General features: G+C 35.8%; 1 protein-coding gene across 2 annotated transcripts in view; it reads right to left on the reverse strand.

The window, feature by feature from the left end:
- VWA8 (von Willebrand factor A domain containing 8) overlaps window positions 1-21,292 on the reverse strand; it is a 184,285-nt gene that overhangs the window by 120,138 nt on the left and 42,855 nt on the right. For both annotated transcript variants that reach the window (XM_054628163.2, XM_077173657.1), the window contains 6 exons: window positions 20,669-20,773; window positions 13,487-13,618; window positions 12,033-12,167; window positions 11,876-11,953; window positions 7,102-7,262; window positions 5,862-5,975 (listed from right to left, as the gene is read on the reverse strand). In XM_054628163.2, the coding sequence (XP_054484138.2) occupies window positions 5,862-5,975; window positions 7,102-7,262; window positions 11,876-11,953; window positions 12,033-12,167; window positions 13,487-13,618; window positions 20,669-20,773 (725 nt within the window). The remainder of the gene's footprint in view (window positions 1-5,861; window positions 5,976-7,101; window positions 7,263-11,875; window positions 11,954-12,032; window positions 12,168-13,486; window positions 13,619-20,668; window positions 20,774-21,292) is intronic.

The raw sequence follows: 21,292 nt of genomic DNA on the forward strand, positions 1-21,292 counted from the left end.
CACTCATCGGTACTCATTAATCAGCACACCTGCAAGCTCACAGAATCAGTGAATATTCTGAGCTGAAAGCAACCCAGAAGGATCATCAAGTCCAGCTCATCAAGTGAATGACCCATAGCGAGATCAGACCTGTGACCTTGGTGTTATTAGCACCATGCTTTGACCAACAGAGATCATCTCCAGAAGCAGCAGAAACAATGGAGTAACACATCAGAATACAAAAGCCAGTCAAATTTTGTCCAAGATGGACGTGTTTTCATCAACTATTTTTACAGTACTCTTATTAAAATACAGGATGTTCATTTGGAAAAAGCAAGTGAAATTTGATTAGGCAGTTTATATTGCTGTTACCATGTAATTTTCCATACAAATTACTGAAGACATAAACTGACAAACCTACTGCATAGTTGGCTCATCTGTACATCATAACAAGAAACCTGTGATACAACAGGGCAATTACAGCAGTCTCTTGTATCAAAGAAAACAAAGGCAGTGGTATGAGTTTTTCTCAGCTGAAAGTCATAAGCCTAGAAGCTACTCCCTGATTGATAAAAATAGAAATAGATGTCTAAAAACATCACATGAAAGAGGAACCAATGGGAATGTCACTGTCACTAAGCATAAAAGAAGGTCAGGGAACATTAGCCAACTTTATTACAGAAGAAAACATTTCCTAGATAGGATAAATACATATACTTTCAGACTTACCTTCCCTAACATTACTAAGAAAAAAAAGCAACCCTCCTCCAGATATCCATCAAATTCTGGCCCTTCTAAAACACCATAAGAGAACACAAGGAGTCAACTTTTAAGGTGAAGGAATCGTATTTCTTTTGTATCACCTCCTAGTCACTGCCCTCAAAGGGCTTGGTGGGGACAGCCAGGGAGGGCACGGAAAGAAGTGGGAGGAGAGGAGATGCAAAGTCAGGGAAAGCTAATTTGGTGATATCAGTTCAATTCACTGATGTACTCTCTAGACTTGGACAACATCACTGCTGTAGGTTTCCAGGTTGTAAACATGAAAAAAAATTTTGGCTATTTCAAAAGCCTATTGTTTGGAGTGAAGTTTGCAATGCTGAAAATATCAGGCTAAGTGTATTATTAAACAAACACCATGAATGACTCAGTTCTGCAGTGCTCTCTAAGTTCCCATCTTCCATCAGCACAACTGAAGAGCTTCAAAGTTGTTCCATCACATTACAGATCAAGTCTCAAAAAGAGCACAATATGGAGAGCTCCTACATGAAGCTGTAGGTCATAGAAAAGAAATCTTTGATGTGACAAGAAATCTTGTGGGTTTTACAGATGAAGACAAAGTAAATGTAACTTGTTAAAAACTTGGCATCTTTTAAATTAATGAGCCTCAAACAAAGTGGGAAGATTTGATGTTAACTGATTCATGCAAAGAGTCTGTCCCTCTCTCTATTAAACATTTACTGACAATACAGGCAGCAAGGCATTCTCCTAATAAAATGAATGTTCTTCCTTTGACATCACTGTTTAATTTTTCAGCCAAGGATTACCACCATTGCTCTTATAAAGAAAATCACACACATAGATCAGGGTGATTTTAGGGAAAGATTTTCTTGTTATTGATCATGATTCTGAGCAACTGAAGCTTCTCATAAAAAAAATAGAATAAAAAAAATGCAGAATGGCATTTCTAATGCCACTTTTTGTAAGACTAAACTATTTTTGATTATCTCTTCCTGTAATATGATTTAATAAATCTCATTTTCTATCAAATTTTGTAAGTTGGGAATTATTCCAACCCTAGAACCAAAATGACCTATTGTTATTTTTTTGCTGTTTCTTTTAAATTTCAGCATAGTCCAACATTAACAGATGCCTTTATCTTAAAATTCATTTAACTGGAAAAAAGCCAAACCCCTAAACAACAAATGAAGTCAAAGCTAAAAAATGTAAGCAATTAAAAACTCTATTACTTGTTAAATTTACTCTGTGCCACAATTTCATACATCTGTCTCATCTACTGTGCATTCCCTTTCAACCTAACCACATAGAAAAGAATCCACTCTCTGCAAGGCATTAAAACCACTAATGCATTATGAGAGACTTATTTTAGTTCTTCAACTATCCTATTATGTATCTACTCCTAGATTTCCCTATAATAGCTGCCTTTCTGTTCACCACACCAAAAACTAAGCATCTGTGTGTGCTGAGAGGGTATACCCACACAAACAGGTTATATACTGCATCCTGAGACAAACAAACAGTTCACTGCTGGATCTGTAAAGGCTGTGTGCTACCTTTACAGTATCTGTCTGGGTGAAGTAATGGATGATTACAGAAATTCTATGCAGAAGTCTTGGATACGCACTCCTTGGACACACTTTCTTTTACTCTCTGAACTTGTTCAGGGAAATGAATCATGCAATCATTAAATGAATAAGTTATCAGCAGCTATAATTTCCTTCTATGTAAAATATCTTTAAGGACCATCTGTCACTTTCTCAAGGGCAGCTTTTTTCTTCTCCTTAAACTCATGAACATGAATTCTTAGTTTCCTCAGAGGAGCGAATGAGTTCCGCAACCATTTGGTAACTTAACTTCACAGCCAAACTGGCATAATAAAGAATATAGGAAAAAGGACTCTGTGGCCACCGCTAGTTACTTTGCAGCTTGCCCTTTCAGCAGGGCAAGGAGTATCCCAGAATATCCCAAAGGCAATGTACTGCTTGCACTTGTCACTCCTGAAAGAGCTATTTTATCCACCAGCCAGAAGCCCTTCTTAGAAAAATGGAAATTTTTCTACAGATGTAGAAATGTCATGAAATAATAGTGAACATATTACTCAATGACACTAATTAACCTAATTTAAAATCAAAATATACTTTTTTAGCTCTTACAAAAGTAATAAAACTTTGAAATGTTGTCAAATACATGACATATGAATAATAGTGCTCTAATCTGCAAAAACTGAAAACAATCTGAAAACCAAACCATACTTTCCTCTTTGTCTGGCACCTCAAATAACATCATCATGGTTTAAGCACATTCACATTCTCTACTGTAATACTGTTTGCATTTGTACACAGAGGCATGTGATTTCTCAAGATCACAGCATGATCTGAAACACCATCCCTTTAGTAAAAAAACACAAGAAAACACCTTGATCCTCTTCTTCTTTCTCTTCTACTACACATAAGAGTATTTTGACTATTGAAGCACTAAAGATTAAAGGCACTAAACCTGCAGGAAAAAATTTCCAAATTCCCTTATTGGACAATTAGGTAGACAATGTGTCACTCAAACATTACAGATTCAGTCCCAACAAAACTGAGAATGACATCATCTATTCCACAGGCCTGGCAAAAAGCAGTCACACTGAAATTACTTTAGTCAAATCCAGCAAATCAGGGTAAGTAAAGCTCAGAAATCCAGCTAAGGCCACTAGTCACAGTCACTGGCATGAAGCAAGAGAGATGTCTCTCATCAATATGGAGAGCATCTCCCAGTTGTGATTTGTGTAAGAATTTGCCCAACCAGTCTGCTAATAAATTCATATTACAACATACTCTATGTAGCTTCTCCAAAGCCAATGTATTGCAGGCAAAGGAGGGATGGTGAGCACTGTTGGGATTAAAATCTGTGATTAAACCAGCTGTCAGTACCTCAGATATGATTTGATGGACTAATTCTGCTGGATTCTGCAACACTGGAAGGTACTGAAGTTTGCAGTAACTGACAACTACTGCTGAAAAGGATGAGTAGCAAGGACAAATACAGTCCTGGAATCAAACAGCAATTATTGACATTGCATCCTGGAGTCAGTTAAAAGGCAGTGAGTGATGTTTTCAGAATATGGAAGTCACCAAAATCAGGATGAGGTCCTGGAACACCTTCATTTCGTCAAGGGTTGATGAGGACAACAACCTCTCTATATAGAGGAGTCATCCAGTGATGCTAAAGAAGCACAAAGCCAAAACAAAGAAGCAGATATATGTTTTCATTATTTTAACTTCACTTTTTAAAATAAGTCATTACAGAAAACAAAGGCAGAATGAAAACTTCACCTAGGAGGATTCTCAGTGAAATGGACTTCAGATAATTCAGGAGCAAGAATTTTCATCTGCATCCAGGATGGCGCTACATGGTCCCACTGAGCTACCAGACGTAAGAATGACTACACAATGGGGTATCTGTTTGTTTCTGAGACCCCATTTCTGACTAATCAGAAATGCATTCTTGTCTAGTACAACAGACACACTTTGCTTATGGATTAGAGATCACTGTCAGTCAAATAGATAATTAAGAGCTTAGCAACTCAGAAACATTATATTACAAAATATTGAGGTGGTTAAATAAAAACGGTACAGTGAGATGTGAAGGAAAGAGAGACAGCCTTTCAAGGACAGCAAAAAACCCCACAACTTTTGGAGCCTTCAAAGTAGCCAAAACAATGCACAACTGCCACTGAACAGCTGAACAAAAGGGTTACTCAATGAGGCTAAAAAGAAGGAAAGTAGATACACAGGTGACACAAAGGAGAAGGGTCTACAGAACAATCATTAAAGAAGACAGCTTGAACAGGTGCTCATGGTCTAACAGATAATGAAGATTAAAGGGAGACCACTGCCAAAACAGCCATTGTTAGAACAAAAAAGGATGTGCAGGATCCAGATGTACATCTCTATTCTTGTGAGAGAGATTTAATCCACTAGGAGTGGCAGCTCTGAAGATGAATGTATGATGAGCTATCCAGGTTTTTGGAGTATATTGGATATGAACTAAAGGGTACTAGGCAAAACAGCACAGCCACTGCCATTCTGCCTGAAAGCATGTTGGACAGGACTATGAACACAGAGCAGGGAGGAGACTGGCACAACAGATATATTTCATAGTAAAAAGTGTGATGCAAAGTAGGGATACCATGCCAGATGGGCTCTTGGAGCTTTTTCCTGCCCTTTTCAAAGTCTGTGCTTAAAATCCTGATAAATAGAACATTTCCTTGATATATAGTCCTTCACACAAATAAAACAAATGCAGGAAATGACCATCTAGCTAGGTGTATGGCCTCTGCAGACTGGATAGAATTTGCAACAAGTAGGCTTAGAATGAAATTTGAGGGTTTTGTTGGTTTTGTAGGAGCAGTTCTTGCCTTATTTTTTTTAAACTCACTGTATTTTGATCGAAAAGGGAACCAGAAATATGGAAACAACTAGGAAGTAAAAGAAAAGCAGCTTTTCTAAAGGGTAGACTATGGAGGCCAAAGAAAAAAATCAGATTCATCAAGACAACTCAGAGAAAACGTGTGGCATATCATGAATGCACCCCTGCTACAAACCCATCAGGCCTCTTCAAAGTTTGGACACATGCACACCCTGCAGCATAACATTTCTATCTGTGGAATGTTTCTAGCAGACAAGTGGAAGTAAAGGAACAAAAAGAATAAGCATTATGGGTCCCAACCCATCCTTAGGATTTCCTGCCCCACATTAATTGTAAATTAAATACCAGCTTTCTAGCTCATGAGGCAAAAGAAAGTAACAGTTTAGCTTTATTTTCCAAGACTTTTAATAAAATGTTCCAAAATTAGGTACTATATAGCTTTATATCTATTTTTGTATCTAGTTAAAATTTCTTTTCAATTTCTATCTCCTTCTCTTAAACATTATCGAATGTTTTCCTTTTAGCTCAAGCACTCTAAACAGGATATAATTTTGCCATACCACAAAAAGAAATAGAGCTAAGGAGGAACCTTATGTTTAAAAGATGCTTCTCTCAGCAATTAGAAGGAATCAGTTTAACAGAAAAGCACTTTGCATTTTTTTTTATTAGAGAAAAAATTACAAAATTGAAATGTTGTTTGCATTCTATAGTCGTAGCTGATACTTTACCTCTCCTGTAGCTTCTCATCAGAGAGCTGTAATTCTTCTTTTAAGTTTTGATATCTATCTTCCCTTAACAATCTGGTGCCATCATAAAGAGTCAGTTCTCTGTCATGTATTAGTCTGAAAAATAAAGAATAAGCTCTATCTTAACTTTGATTAATTTTTATAATACAGGTAACAACTAAAGGTATTTTTAAAAGCTATCTCAGTTAAAATATACCTCAGTAAAAAGAAAAAATGATACCAACTCCAGATGCATCCAGGCATGGAGGTAAAATAACATAAGTTTTAGTGCAAAGTCAATCAACTTAGTTTAAATCCATATGGTAAGAACATGAAAAATAAAATAATCTGTGTTAACCGTGGAGTGTGCATAAATGGCATGAAACTGCTTTTATGTTATGCTTGTAACAAATAATATACTTTTATTTCTTGAAATGCTATCTTTCAGCTGGCTTTAATGATTAATATACATACAAGCCCAGGTTGTATTTTGTGATATGCAGAAGCTGATTAGCTATAATGCATGCACATGTCAAAACTAAAAATCAGAAAGGAACACTAAACAGATGAAAAGGGAAAAACACAGGCAAGTATAAATCTCTGTTCTATCCTTCTGCACATATATATAATAATATAAAGAAGAAAATACTTTTCCTGTAACCTGCTTTTAAAGCTCACTAGGTCCTCTGATTTGCAAAAGGCAGTATATGATGGATGCATATGAAATGGCATAAAAATTTGACTGAACAGTATAAATAACTATTAACATAGTATTTGCTATTACTGTGTTCTGCAAAGTTTAATTTATTTTTTATTGAATTATGAAATAATGTTTAGAAAGAGATCTTTCCAATCAATATAAAGTATGCTGTGTAACATATATTATAACCTACTTGTTTAGAAGCAGAATGCACTCAAAGTGTTTCAAACGTTTTCTGACATCTTGCATTATAAAATTATTAAACAAATATTACTAATTTTTAGATTTCATAATTCTAGAATAAAATCTAGCTCATTCCAATATTCAGACTTACGGCTGAAATTTCCTGCATTATTTTAGGTTTACAAAAAATTAAAGAATTGCTTCAGCTCTTAAGCATTGAAACTGTAATGCTCAGCTTGATCTTTACAGTATTCCTGAAGTTCCAAAGCCATATTCACCAGCAGCAGCTTAAGGTCTCAATATGCATGAACTCAGTACACACACCACGTGCACCCAACCTGTCCAAGCTGCCATGCTGACCTTTGGAGCACAGCTAGAGTGCCAGGGTTAATTCGGTGAATGCCGTCAAGAAGAACAAGCTTTCCTTCCAGAGCTGCAGTGACAAGTGGTGATGGTCTCCAAGCAGTGTCTCCATTTGGAAGAGTGTATCTTTGTTGTAGCAAATCTCTAGCTGTCATATCCTGGAAGTATCAGTCCATCAGAAGAATATAATTATGATCTAGTCTCTTAATTTACAAGTACATGCTTTCTCCTTAAAAAACTGCTTCTGTTCTTCCCAGGAATAAAGGAAGATTAGCAGGAAATCTTCAACTACTTTTCCAAAGAGTATTAGCAATACACACACAAAGCTACTCACAAAATGCTAAATAGTCTTTGGAAGTTCTAGACTTGCCAATATCACCCCTTTGAAACAAGAACAAAAGCTTTTCTCCCCCCTGCCTCTTTAACAAAACAAGCCTATGACAACTTGTACACAGCCTGTGCACAGAAGGGGGCAGCAATTTACACCTGGAGCAAACAAGAATAATTTCTTTCATATGGAAGCCACCTGAAGGAGCAAAGATTTTATCATTAATCTTGAACACAAACCAGCATGACATTCCACCTCTCAGGAGGAAAATACAGCTGGAAGCATCAGAGAATAATGAACAGGGTAAGAAAGGAGCCTGTAACATAGAATTTATCAAAGGTTCATAGCGTAGCACAAAATAATACTCAAGGAATAAAACCAATGAAAAAATCTAGCATTTCTTCCAGCACACATATTTTAGATGTTCCACTACAACAGGTAAGCATGAGAGAAACAAAGACATAACAGTAATTTTGTGACTTGGAAGATTAAATTCATTGCTCAGGCTGTGCTGTGAGCGCAACCCAGAATCAGATAAAAACATATTTTCTATTGTAATTGTAGCTTTTGCATACATCTTTTTCACAACCCTAAACCCTTTGAACTTTAAAGAATAAAAATAGAATACATTACGTCATACAGCCTGAATAATTTCCTTTTTCTACATTTCCTTAAAAGCCCTAAAATAACAGTTCAAAGTCTGGTTCCTTCAGTGCTTCCACATTTATCTAATTTAAAGTCTCACATTCAAATCCACAAAACCATACCATATTTTTATTGTTGTATTTCTCTTGTTTTACTGCTGTGTACACTCTTTTCTATATTATTAATGAATTAGACACTAAACATTTTTATAAAAGAGAAAAAAATGTGGGCTTGGGACTTGCTTAAGAACTGTGCATTCAGCAGCTAGTAAATGCTGTAATGAATATTAACTAACACACCTTTGGATAATTCACCTCTAGAGAAATGAAACAACATACAGTATGAATTGACTGGGAGCCTGGTATGCTGTACAGCATGTCCATCTCTAATTCTAATTCTAACAATGAGAACCATCCATTAATTTTCTGCAGATAAACTCAGAAGAGCATTTTGTGCAAAATATTTTCTGAAATATAACATGAAAATAACATTGTGATTTAAATGGTTGAATGAGATTCAATTAAGGGATGATTATAAAGGAATACCATTGCTAACACCTGCCCAGTTTTTGTAAGGAGCTTTTTTTATGGCTAAGTACCTGCTCAGTGATTTATTGTTTTTATTTATTTACCCTAACTCAATTTTTAAAAAGTTGCATTCAAATCACTAAATATATGATATTAAAACTAATCTTACAATTCTCTAATGCTAAAAAGGTCTCCCATTGGAGGGGAGGTCACTGAAGTGTAAGAATTAATTATTCCTCTTATTTTGGACAAAGCAATGGCAACAATATGTTGCCTTGTGAAACAAAGATATTTTAATTTGTAGCAGTCATTATAACTTATGTGTTTTACATTTCATTGTTTATTTTCTAGAGCAGTTTGTATATAGGAAAAAATATGTTTAGGAGAAAAACTAAGTAAGGTAACTTCTTCTGCATTCCCTCTAGCAGCTAATACCAACACAAGCTTCCAATCTAGCCATTTTTCATGGCTTGTAGTACTAATCATGTTCTTGGCAATCATGAGGTGAACAATCTATGTTAACTGCTTTTTCTGCTATTTGGACTCACCATTTGTTAGTATTTCTCAAATAAAAAACTGGAAGGATTTGGTAATGAAAAATTATGAGGTCAGGCAAAAAAAAAGTCCTAGAAACAAAAACACCACAGTACACAAACACTAGTGATGTGCTTACAAAACTGTTTTTGCTAGGGAAGAAAAGGAGCAAGTTGCTGGCAAACTGTTATAACATGACTTCGACTGTTACTTCTTTTCCCCTCTGAAATTCTGGGGGGAGAAAATATTTTATTTTAAGCATTTGGATTAAAAGTTCCCTAGTTACAGTCCACAAAGCACTAGCTGGCTACTGCTTCTCATTTGCTGTTGCTTAACTGCATTAAGAGGCAACTTAAAAACAAACCTTTCCTAATCAGGATGAGTTTCCTTTCTCAGCAATCTACCTACATGGAACTACATATAATGAGAAATCCATATAATGATGTCAGATATCCCAAATGAGACAGGAACTGCTCTCTCAGCCAACTGTTAGTATAAGAGATGATCTATGTTCCAAAAGGTTTGCTTTAGGTAAATTTGATCCTCACCTTACAACACAAAAACTTTTAGAGTTGTGTTTTCTGCGAAATCAATATAGAGAAATACACCTTTTCACACTATTCAGGTCCTTCAATCAACTTCAGTTGCAAAGAACAACGAAGCAAATACTAAAAGCAAAGACTATATATATATATATATATATATATACACATATATTAAAAAAATTCCAAGAATTAATTTCTTCAGTCAGCCTGAGCAGAAACAGTTCAATTGCTTCAGACCAAAGGTAAATGTCTCTCTACTCATCTTTGTGCCTGCAAAAATTATCAGAAGGTAAATAACAACTATAGAACAAAGAAAAGTCTCCTTAATTTTAGAGATGGATTTAGGACTGTATGATGTCTCTCTGAAAAAAAACCCCAGAAGACATTTTTTTTGTATGAAAGTACAAAACTATGCTAAATTTACAGCATTATCAAACTTTCGTAGTCTTCACTACTGAATTAGTGTATAAATTTAACGTTTGTTCCATCATTAAATTATCCTATTACTTTGCTAAGCAAAGCCCCTGATAGGTTATATATTTTTAGAAAAACAAATGCATTCTGAAATTCTATTTACAGCTCAGCTACATTCATGTATTTTTATACACTGCTTTTTGTAAAAACTTCTGAGTTTATGTAACACATGTACATTAGGAAACATTTATATGTATAGATACGTATGTGGATCTCACCTAGTATTGGCTACACAGGAATTTACAATGAACAAGCAGCCTTCAGTCATTTATTTGCTTTATTGATACTGTTTTGATATCACCAAAAGCCTTTCTATAAAACCTCTTTGCCCTCTGAGCTTGATTAAATCCTGGTGAAACCAAAGGAAATATTCCCTTCAGTGAGACCTCAAATCCTTTCCTAGATTTTATTTTTATAGGAATTATAGATCCCTTTCAAAGAAAGATGTTTACTAAATACTTCCACTGTCAGCTCTGCTCATGTGACTCCAAAAATGAAGCCGTCTGCTCATATTCATAGGAGCCATACTAATAGGAAGTTGAGAAACAGTGGCTATGTTTTTAAGCAAATAATTATCTAATTTTTCTGGTGAATACCAAATATTGTATCAGGTGCAACAATACAAGAATTAGGCTGTGCTCATCCTTAAGCAGGTTTGTCAAGTTGCAGAAGTTATTTTTCTAGGATGATTTAAAACTGTGTTTACAGTGACAAGTACAGAGAGAAGTATGCAGAGCAACTGGACACAGAGTTCTAGCTCAGAAACTATACACCTATTTCAAAAGGCTACTAGACAAAAGATAGTAGGCACTGCTGAGAATCCTGGTATATTAATATGAACATGGCATAACACTGAGGAGGATATGTAGACCTGCAACCCAAATCTGCCCACACTTGGCCACATTAAAGCATAAGAAAAGGGCAGAAGTCATCCATCTGACTCCAGTTAGGCAGACAGGGCTTCAAAGTCTTCACCCTTATCAGCTGAAGCCACACAGGGGGGGAAGGAAAAGCAGTGAGACCCTGTCTGGGGAGGTTCTCAGCAGTGCAGGAGAACATAAAACAGACTATCTTTTTTATCATCATCATCATCAGTATTTCTCTTTTCTATTTCACTCTCACTTTTCTAACCCTTCAACCTCACCACCCATCTTTGTCAATGTTTCTCCCCACATGCCAGTACATTTTTAAATCAGATGCCAATGCTATTTCTTTCTTTGGAGGTCTCCATGCTGTCTGGGAAAAAATTAAAGCAGAAAAGGGATCGAAGAAAGAGACCAGTGTATTGCATTAAACCTGATGCTAATGTTTTCCTGCAGCATTGCCAATTATTACTTAGAACTGTATATCCTGTTCTATTTGGTGTATTTTGACTCATAAGGTCATAGGAGACCCTTGACTTCATATTTTATTTAAGCACTTTCATTCCTCAGGGTTATGGAGACAACCTTACACATCTGATCTCTGTGTGAAAAGCAAGAAAATTAATTAATTCTACCTTTAAATCTTGTAGTTTTTCAGTTTATGCCATGAGTTTAAGACAACCTAAGACAGATAATTCTTTCCAAACAAGTACCAAATGACCACTGGCTATGACATTGCTCTTAAGGTTGACAGGGCTTGGGGCTCGCAAAAACACCCAACATCTTTAGTGGAGTGATGAAGTCTCTATTTAAGACCATATTTAAAGCATAATCATCAGCAGATAGTTTCCTTACTTGGTATAGCATGATAGGTTCTATGCTGTATCCCAGTATATCAGCAAACTCCTTGGCAATAACTGTTTTGCCACAGCCCTGAAAAGTTAAAAAATATTAATTAGATTAAATTCTAAAGATATGGGGGAGAAGGGAGAATAGAAATTTAAATTCTTACTTTTCCTCCAATTAAACACATATCTTTAACCATATGGGATTGCATCATTTCTGCTAACAGTTGATTATGGCTGGAAGTCCTTATGAAAGTATCTGATTGAGAATGATTTTTTAACATTCCAGTTCCAGCTGGAACCTATAAGAAAAAAAAAGTAAATCAAAATGCTAAATAAGCTATACTGTGATAACTCTAAGCTTTGTGTGAACTAGGTTATGCTTGTCCAAAACTACCGTAATATTTTGCTGATAATGGTCATCCATCAAACTTGAAACTGCTACTGTCACAAAACTAAACCCTGTAATTTCTGATAGACAAACTCCTTCACCCACTCTTCATGAAAAAAATTAACAAAATATGAATCAATACAATTACAGCATTGGGGTATGCAAAGAACTTCAAGCTGTTCATGAAAGAGACATATAATAAAAAGTCACCAATATACACTGCTCATCAGAGAAACATGGAAGAGATAGAGCAATTAGTATTGTGAGAATCTGGAGGAACTACTTTGACCCAAACTTTGGAGAGATTAAATTGTTCACCACATTAAGGCTTCTGCTCTACATTTCCACTTCCTGCTCTAGTCTGGAAACTGTTTCATCTACAAACTTCTTATGCCCTCCTGTTCAGAGAGTATAAGAGAGGCATTCTGCGGAAGTACTTTCAGAATGTATCACCTATATGTAAAATGAAAACAAAAATCTTTACTTCAGAAATAATTGAATCAAGTTCCTACAGACTCAACTCTTCCTGAAAAATTCCCATTTGCCGTTATTCTCCTCTTCATTTTGTCATGGTACAAACTCTCTTGTGGTATTCCACACCAATGTTGTTATAATCTCTCTGACTCCCATTAATTCACCTTCTTTACAGACTCTCTAGACTCTCCAAATTCAACATTAACTTCAAATTCTCAGATCAGCATCTGTTTCCTGAGTAAGAACTTATTTCACCACCTAGCAGGTCATAAACTTCATTGGAAGAAACTCAAACTAATCATATTTGATGTGATTACTTTGTTCCATTTTCCCAACATCCTGTGTCGGAACATTACCAAGCACTCATTAGATTTTATTTGAAGTGTAAACAAAGACAGACTATTGTTTTTACAAAAAGAAAAAGGGAAAGCAGCATTAAGAACATCATAAGTACTCTCTGCTATTCTAATCCAATAAACCAAAAAAAAAAGAAAATGAATGGCTTTTTCTTTCATCCAAAATGTAATGATTCCCATGGAGGAAACTATGACTTTACTAGAAATAAAATCACGTGCATCCATAAACTAATATTCCTGTATCTAAATGTGTCTCCAATAAATACCATGTGTTATTCTACAAAAAAAAAAAAAAGTTCAGTGCAAATGACTTTTACTACCAAGTGTGTCAAATTCTTGAAGAGATGAAAACAAGTTAGTGTTTTTTAAAAACATATTTGATGAATATATAAATTCATACCTGGAATGTCACTTCTTTTTCACCAATTTGGACAGTTACATCAGCTTTAAAGGGTTTGTTTCCATGTACACTTTCTACTCTGGTAATCTTCCTGGGAAACAAGTGTTTTTCTGAATCTTGAAGCTCAAAGCGCTGTAAAATCCAGGGGTGAGGAAATAAATTATTAAATACAACTTTCTGGGTTTTAGAATGTTTCTTCTAAAATAATGCCGGAAGCATATTCATGATTAATTGCTTGCAAAAAGTCCTAAATCCATTTACTTCAACTTTTATTGTAGATACCTGTGTTCACATTCTAGATGGCCCATATATTTTACATTTAAAACCCAAGCAGAGAGTTTGTATACTTATTCAGACTGTAGTGACAGATGTAAATTGAAAATGTCACATGGTGACTTTGCCAAGTCTTGGCCTGACAGTCTAAAATAAAACAAGAAATGAACCACAGCCTTTAGCATGTGTAATAATAAATCACCCATCTCTGCAGCTCATTATAACCAATTGTAGATTTAAACATCTGACTACCAATAAAATAACCAGCAAACCTTGCATTTACTTAGTTTCATAGCTGCCTCATACAATAAAAATTGAGGACAACCTGTACAAATTAAGCCTTCAGCATGTTCTGAGTATATCAAGGACAAAACAGGACATATGTTTTCTTAATCCTCTTTCAAGCATCATATTCTTTGTATTTCCTGTACATAGAAAGCATGAAAACCATTAAATAACTCCAATAATGAGAGTCATATTGGGCACTTTATGCACAAAAAAAGCTAATAACTGGAACTACTGATTTCATAGAGCCTTTTTATTCAACAGACTGAAAGTTGAGTAAACAAAAGAAAAAGGAGTACTGTCCAGCTCATTAGCATTCTTGGAAAACAGAGTTTTTTAAACAGAATTCATAAATGTAAAATCACTCTTAAAATGCATATAGTATTATTATTAGTAGGATTCATAGCACTGCCTATTAAATTTCAAAAACAAAACTGAGACAGATTTTTACAAAAGCTTTTTCTCTTCTTCACTTTATAAATTTTGATTCTGGAGCAAAAGCTTACAAAAATACTATGTTTAAACACATATTCAAGATAAATGTGCTTTAGTAAAGGGCTGCACCAAATTATATTCTTATTGCAACAGCTGAGTCTACTTCAGATTCCATTAAATTCTTAGACAAAAAGACAGGACAGGAATGCCTGCTGAGTACTATCTCCAAGTATGATTCTAAGAAACACTCCAACTACGATTCTGTGAAAGCAACTACCAAATGTTCTCATTCTTATCTTCATTAATAAATAGCAATATTCTTACTAATTTAATGGCATTTTGGATAGAGTTAAGGGTGCTTTTATACAAAATTGCCAACTGCTTGTACACTAAATCCCCTACCAACAAGAGAAAATAACTGTGAGTGAGTAAGATTACCTGTACCAGCAGAGGCTAGATACTGGGTAACAAGGAATTAGAGACAGCAACAACAGAACTTGCACACAAAGGTCTTAGGAGTTTAAAATTTCTAAGGTGTTTTTTTGACTGGTTGGGGTTTTTTTGTTTTGGTGGGATTTTCTTTGTTTTTCTTTGTTGTTGTTGAGGGTTCTGTAGCATTTTAGACATTAAGTCAAGGCAGTGAAAGAGGAATGTCTATGTGCAAATTGTTACTGAATTTACACAATCAACACAATTTACACAATTCATCTAAGTTAACTTGAATTTATCACATGTAATTACACAGATGTTGCTGAACTGAATACTCTAGTAATTAAACAACCTCACACCTCTAGTAAATACCACACTTACACCTGAACAGGAGCAGCAAAGAAAACTGTCTGTGGCTTTCAGACCAAGACAGGTCTCTTTAAATTAGTTCTTAATTTAGAACTATGATAGGTAGAAATGGAATCAGAATGGCATAAAGTGGATGTACAACACATTAAACACTTCTGCTGAGCCAGAAACAACTTCCTCTATAAAATGGTTGAGCTGATAGCTGCAAAGGAAAAAAATATTTGTGGTTTGAGAGAACAACTACCAAGCACATTCAGTAGCAGAAAGTTTAAGAGATACTTGGAAAGACAGAAGCAGGCAGCCTCACTGACTCAGAGGAAAGCAAAAGGAATAGACCAGTGACCAAAAACCAGGGAAGTGGTCTGGCAGCTCATAATCAGCAGGCCACGTTCTGCATGCCTAAGAACATGCAAGAAAAGGCCAACTGTAAAAGTTAGAGGGAAAAGGAAGAGGAATTCTGACCACTTGGAAGCATCTAATAATTGGCAATATCTCAAAATGGAAAAGGCAAAGAATACACCAGTAATCCAACTGGTCAAAGAAACAGAGAGCTAAAATGAGCCAGAGCTGCAGCTGACCACTCAGCTGAGCCCACAAAGCAGCCAGGCTATCCAAAAGAGACATGCAAAGGCTGGAAGATTCTCTGCATGGGAAGGAAAGAGAATTTTCCAAAGAAGCAGAGGACTGAACTGCTTCACAAGGAGCAAAATAGGAACTGCAAGTGCAAGATGGGATGGATTGATATATGAAGTCTGACAGATTCCACTACAATGGTATGTATTGGCACTTAGAGCATCTATTAATGCAAAACCCCAAAGATTATAAAGTATTTTTGCAGGAGTAAGAAACAAATCCTTCCTTAGAACAAAATTTGCAACAGAAATATCTTAGAAGAGAAAATAATTCTGAAGAATTCTTTCTTGTCTAGACATGAAATAGAATTCCAGTCTTACAAGCATTCCTAAGTACTGTGAGGTAGGGAAAAAGTTTTCATTGAGGAGGTCAGGTAAGATTAAAGTGGATGTGCAAGTAATACAAAAATGAGTAAAAGCAACAAAAAAACTTTTATTTGATATAAGATCAAGACAATAAACACAGAATTAATCAAAGCATGAAAAAATGTAGGAAAATTCTAGGCCTTTAGAGTGAAGCTAAAAACGGATATAGACTAAAAGTGACTTGCTCATTTATTAAGACAAATCTCTTCTGTCTGTATTTTTCTAAAATCTCATGGAAAGATTCTCCTGATTAGAAGGTAATAAAACCAAACAGTGGGTGTTTCCAATACTGAGAAAAAAGGTGCACAAAAGGCATGTGAGAATTAAAAGAGTAAATGCAAAACATCCAATAAATCTGCTGTAAAATACTCAACATTTATGGCACAATGAAGAAATAAGTATAGAAAATGTGGAGCCTCTTATTCCCCACCATGCTTAGCCTAAATGAAGCCAATCAGTTTTATAAAAGCCTCTAAGCTGCATATAGAAAAGAAAACTCCAGTGCTGTGGGAAACATGCTCAAGGTTATTGTTTGACAATGTTTAACTGGAAGCTGTTTTCCTTGAAATCAGTGATCTCTCCATGTCTCAGTCTTGCAGAGAAAAACCACAGATACTTTAAAACTTAATTTTTACAATTATATTTCAAATGTTCATCTGTCAGTCAAAATAATTTCTCATGCCAGTACTTCATGAAAGTACAAAATAATTTTGAAGACCAAAATTCCAACCAACTCATATTTTCCTTTGTCAGATCTTCTGAGTTAAGGATCATCTTTAAGGATAACAGTACAAATTGATACAGTTGCCAAAGTGCAGAAACTTCAAATAAGGGTAAACAAAGCCACATCACTGGCAAGTTCATTTTGGTACTTCAGTCCTGACTGTTGCAAGCTAGTGAATTAATGATTGCTGCAAACTGTAGCACTTGTACAAATACTTTTGTATGTTAAGCACCTCTAAAGACCACTGGTGATGCTGGATTAGTGCACAATCCTTAAATGCATTTTTTTTAATGCTAACTAGTTTGAAACAAGGAGTTACATTAGAATCAAATTAAAAACTTGGTTGATAGACATCCTTTTTTCTTCAACATTATTCCAGGAGGGGTCTCACCAGAGGGAAATGGAGGGGCAGAATCCCCTCTCTCAGCCTGCTAGCCAAGCTGCTTTTGATGCAGCCCAGGGTACAGCTGGCTTTCTGGGCTCAAAGCTCACATTGCTGGCTCACGTGAAGCTTCTCATCCACAAACTCTCCCAAGAAAATACCTTCCCTCCCAGGGAAGGCATAAGTCAATATGTCACATTATTTCATTTCTGAGCATAAGAATTACAAGTAATGCCTAGATCTTGGTGCTGCCTCAGTAAGCAAGGTGCATAAGGAAAGGATTTCTCCAAGCTGAAGATAACATTTGGGAAGACAGTGCTTTAAGAATATGATCTCTTCAGGAAACATGGACAGCAGTTAACAGCTGCCAAAACTACCTGTTTGGCATAACCACAGTCTGTCTCACTTCTCAGCTCCAACAGCTGACTGCAAGGGAAAATACCCTGAAATTAGGGTATGTTATCCTATATTACTACATCCCCATATCTGCCTCTGAGCACAACACCTAAACCGTACATTCCATTATCTGAAATTTGGGGTTTTTTTCTTTAAATGTTAGCTGAGCTTAAGAAGTGATTTAATACACAAATTAATCCATCAATGCCAACACACTTCCAGTATTTTTTTGTTTTTTTCAATTCTTGTTACCACCCAGTTAAGATTAGCATTTCCTTTTACACAGAAAGTGTAGCAGTTATTTACTCAGTAGCAGTTATTACCTGAACACTCTTACAAAACCCATAAAAAAGCGGAGTCTTGCTTCTGGTAGACTCCTCTCCGTCCCCATTCTTATAGAATGCAAAAAACAACCTCTTATTAAAATTTATACATTTCTGGAGCTGCTATTGTTATAACATCATTATAAACAGATGTTCCTCAATACAACCAGTTATTTTCTGTATTTCTTAAGGTTCATTGCTTAACAAGATTTGTGGTGCGCAAATAGAATTAAGTTCCAAATAAGATTATGTGTATTTGTTGACATAGTAAGTTTGTGAAGGTAGTGATGAGGAAGACTTTCTTTAAAAAGAGGAAAATTAACATGAAAGAGGTACTTAAAAGCAGATTATTATTTAGAAAGAAAGGTTTATGAGCCAAATCAATCTGTCTTATACAAGAAGCAAAAGCATACACAACACAAAGTTAAAGAAAAGAAATAGAAAATTAAGCTGATGGTGTAGAACACAAAGACATTCACCATCTGTAACTGAAGGAATAAACAAAATGACAAAGTATTTAAAATAAAGGCATATTAAAATAGAAGTGACTGTTACTGCTCTGCTAATAGATAAAAGTCTATTTATACACAGACGATTGATCTTATAGGCAACTTTAACCACCCCATACTGTGGTGGAGGGAAAGCATGACACAGAACCACTGAAAGGTCAGGCTGGATGGGACCACAGAGGGTCATCTGCTCCAACCTCCCTGCCCAAGCAGGATCATCCCAGAGCACGTGGCACAGGATTGTGTCCCTATGGTTCTTGAAAATCTCCAGTGACAGAGACCCCACAACCCCTCAGGGTTCCAGTGCTGGGTTACCTGCACAAAGCAGTTCTTCCTCATACTCAGATGGAAATTCCCGTGCAACAGTTAAAGACAAGTGACAAATTACTTCAGGTCTGGACTTCAGGTCATACGGGCTTACTCAGAGAAGTGGTAGGTAGGACCCCACAGGAATCAGCTTTGATGGTTCAGAAAAGCTAGCAAGTCATTCAGGACAACCTTCTAATCAAATGCAAGGACTGTCCATCCCAAAACTGAGGAAGACAAGTAGGAGAGCAGCCCAGTTACATAGGGAATATAGGACTGAACTCCAATGCAAAAAGGAGGGGAGAGAAGAATGTGTCAGCAGGGATGTCAGGCAAACATTTCTCTTGCACATAAGCTTGGTTTTAGGGAAACCAAATATTTGCTAGCTACAAAGTTGGTTATTTCTAAATATGAACGTAGAAATAATATCTAATTTTCAGGACTGAAAGACCTGGTTAAAATGCTTTAATGTTAATTTTCAGCAACATATGTAACTGCTACATTATATTAAAAGTTAAAGAAAGATGACACTCCTTAAGTTTTAAAACTTAAATAAAATAACCCATCATAATTATAGGCTTTGTACACTTCTATTAAACACGGACAAACCAACAAAACAGATCTGACCAACAAGAAGCAACAAAAAGTAACATAGACCAAATCCAGAGACTAATACAATCTATAATCATGCAATAGTGAATGTACTTTGTACATGTGATATTTACATCTTTTCAGAATCTTCTCTTAAACAATGCCAGATGTATTTTTTAAGCATTTGACTACCTTAATCATACAAGTAACTACTTTCAAATTATTAACCACTTACTATATAATAAGGACTTTTCTGTAGTCTTTAACTGAGGTCTAAATATTCCGAAGATCCTAGAGGTTTCACCTTTTACTATAATGAAATTACCTAGTTTTTGAGGGCTTTTTAAAATACTGTTACGAAAGTTTTAAGCATTAGCAATAATGTAGCCATTTAATTTACTTAAGATTTCTGGTTTTATACAGAAGTAATGAAGTACCATGACCTGAAGTACCAGGTGCTGAATTGTATTCCCATTCATCTGTTTAGCCCAGAAATAAGTTCTACACCTTTAAAACCAGATCCAAGAGCAAAGGGAGGGGGAAGCTTGGTGCGCAGTTTGTGAGCACAGAAGCTTCATTTTCACTCCCCCCCAATTCCTCATTTAGTGCACGTTGTCTGCAGCACAGACAGCAGGACAGGGCTTTCCTTTGCTTTTAGTTAGTTTTTAGCCAGCTGAGGCAGAGATGTTCCCCGGACTGTGTTTGGTTTTTTTGTTTTCTTGGAACTGTTCAGCCCTGCTGAAAACCCAGAAAAACACCAGGAGCTCATACCTGTGGCCCACCAGGCCCCAGGATGCAGTGTTTTCCAGTGCAGGAGGGACTGATAAGAGACTGAGCAAGCTGAGCTACAGCCCATACAAGGACTCTGAATTTGCCATCTCTTCAGAACAGCAAGAGGTTCCATTGTTTAATATTATTTATTTTTCCATGTTTGTGAGTGCTTTGCTTGTTAAATAAACAGTTTTTTCCACTTTTCTCAAAGGAGGTTAACCTCCGGAACCAGTTGTGGAAGAGGCCACTTGAATTTGCTTTCTAGAAAAGACCACTTCCGAAGTTTCCTCATAAATTTGCCCTAAAGCAGGACATACCATAAATCAGGAGAACTACAGCCATAATCCTCACTCCCTAGAATTATAATACAAAAATATTGTTCAATACTTACTTTTAACATGTCTTGGACTGCAGTTCTGCCTTCCTTTCCAAGGAAAAGATGATAGGGGTAAAGTCGGTCAATAACATGCTGGACTGACATCACAGGAAAGGAATCCTAATTCAAATTTTAAAAAATTGAAAAAATTATTGGCTCATTCTATCACCAGCCATTAACCCAAAATTCTGCACAGCTTTGAACTTAAAATAAGACTGTAAGGGAAATATACAAAGGACCACTACAAGCAGTACTTGACTAGATGTCAAAACAGGCACTCCTCAGGGGTAATTCATTATAATTTAAGTGTCCAAAGTAGATTAGAAGAGCTATGTTCTAAAAATTATTTTCTTTCCTGAGCATAAATGGAAGCTACAGTAACTGGCTCAGATACCTAAAGACAAATATGGCCAAGAGAGACAAATCCCATCAAAGGTAAATGAGTTTCACAGTACTAGAAAAAAAAACCATATGACAAGAAATCTGTGTTTCAATAATAATCTACACATTCAAAGCAATTTATAGTATTTAATTTTGATTCTATTATATTGTACCTTTTATTTTTTTTATTATCTCCCTGTTAGATTTAAGTACTAACTCTTCTGTCAATTGCTGCCTGAACTAGAAACACATTTGACT

This window comes from Agelaius phoeniceus, chromosome 2, assembly GCF_051311805.1.
Source record: "Agelaius phoeniceus isolate bAgePho1 chromosome 2, bAgePho1.hap1, whole genome shotgun sequence".
In the NCBI taxonomy this organism is placed as follows: domain Eukaryota; kingdom Metazoa; phylum Chordata; class Aves; order Passeriformes; family Icteridae; genus Agelaius; species Agelaius phoeniceus.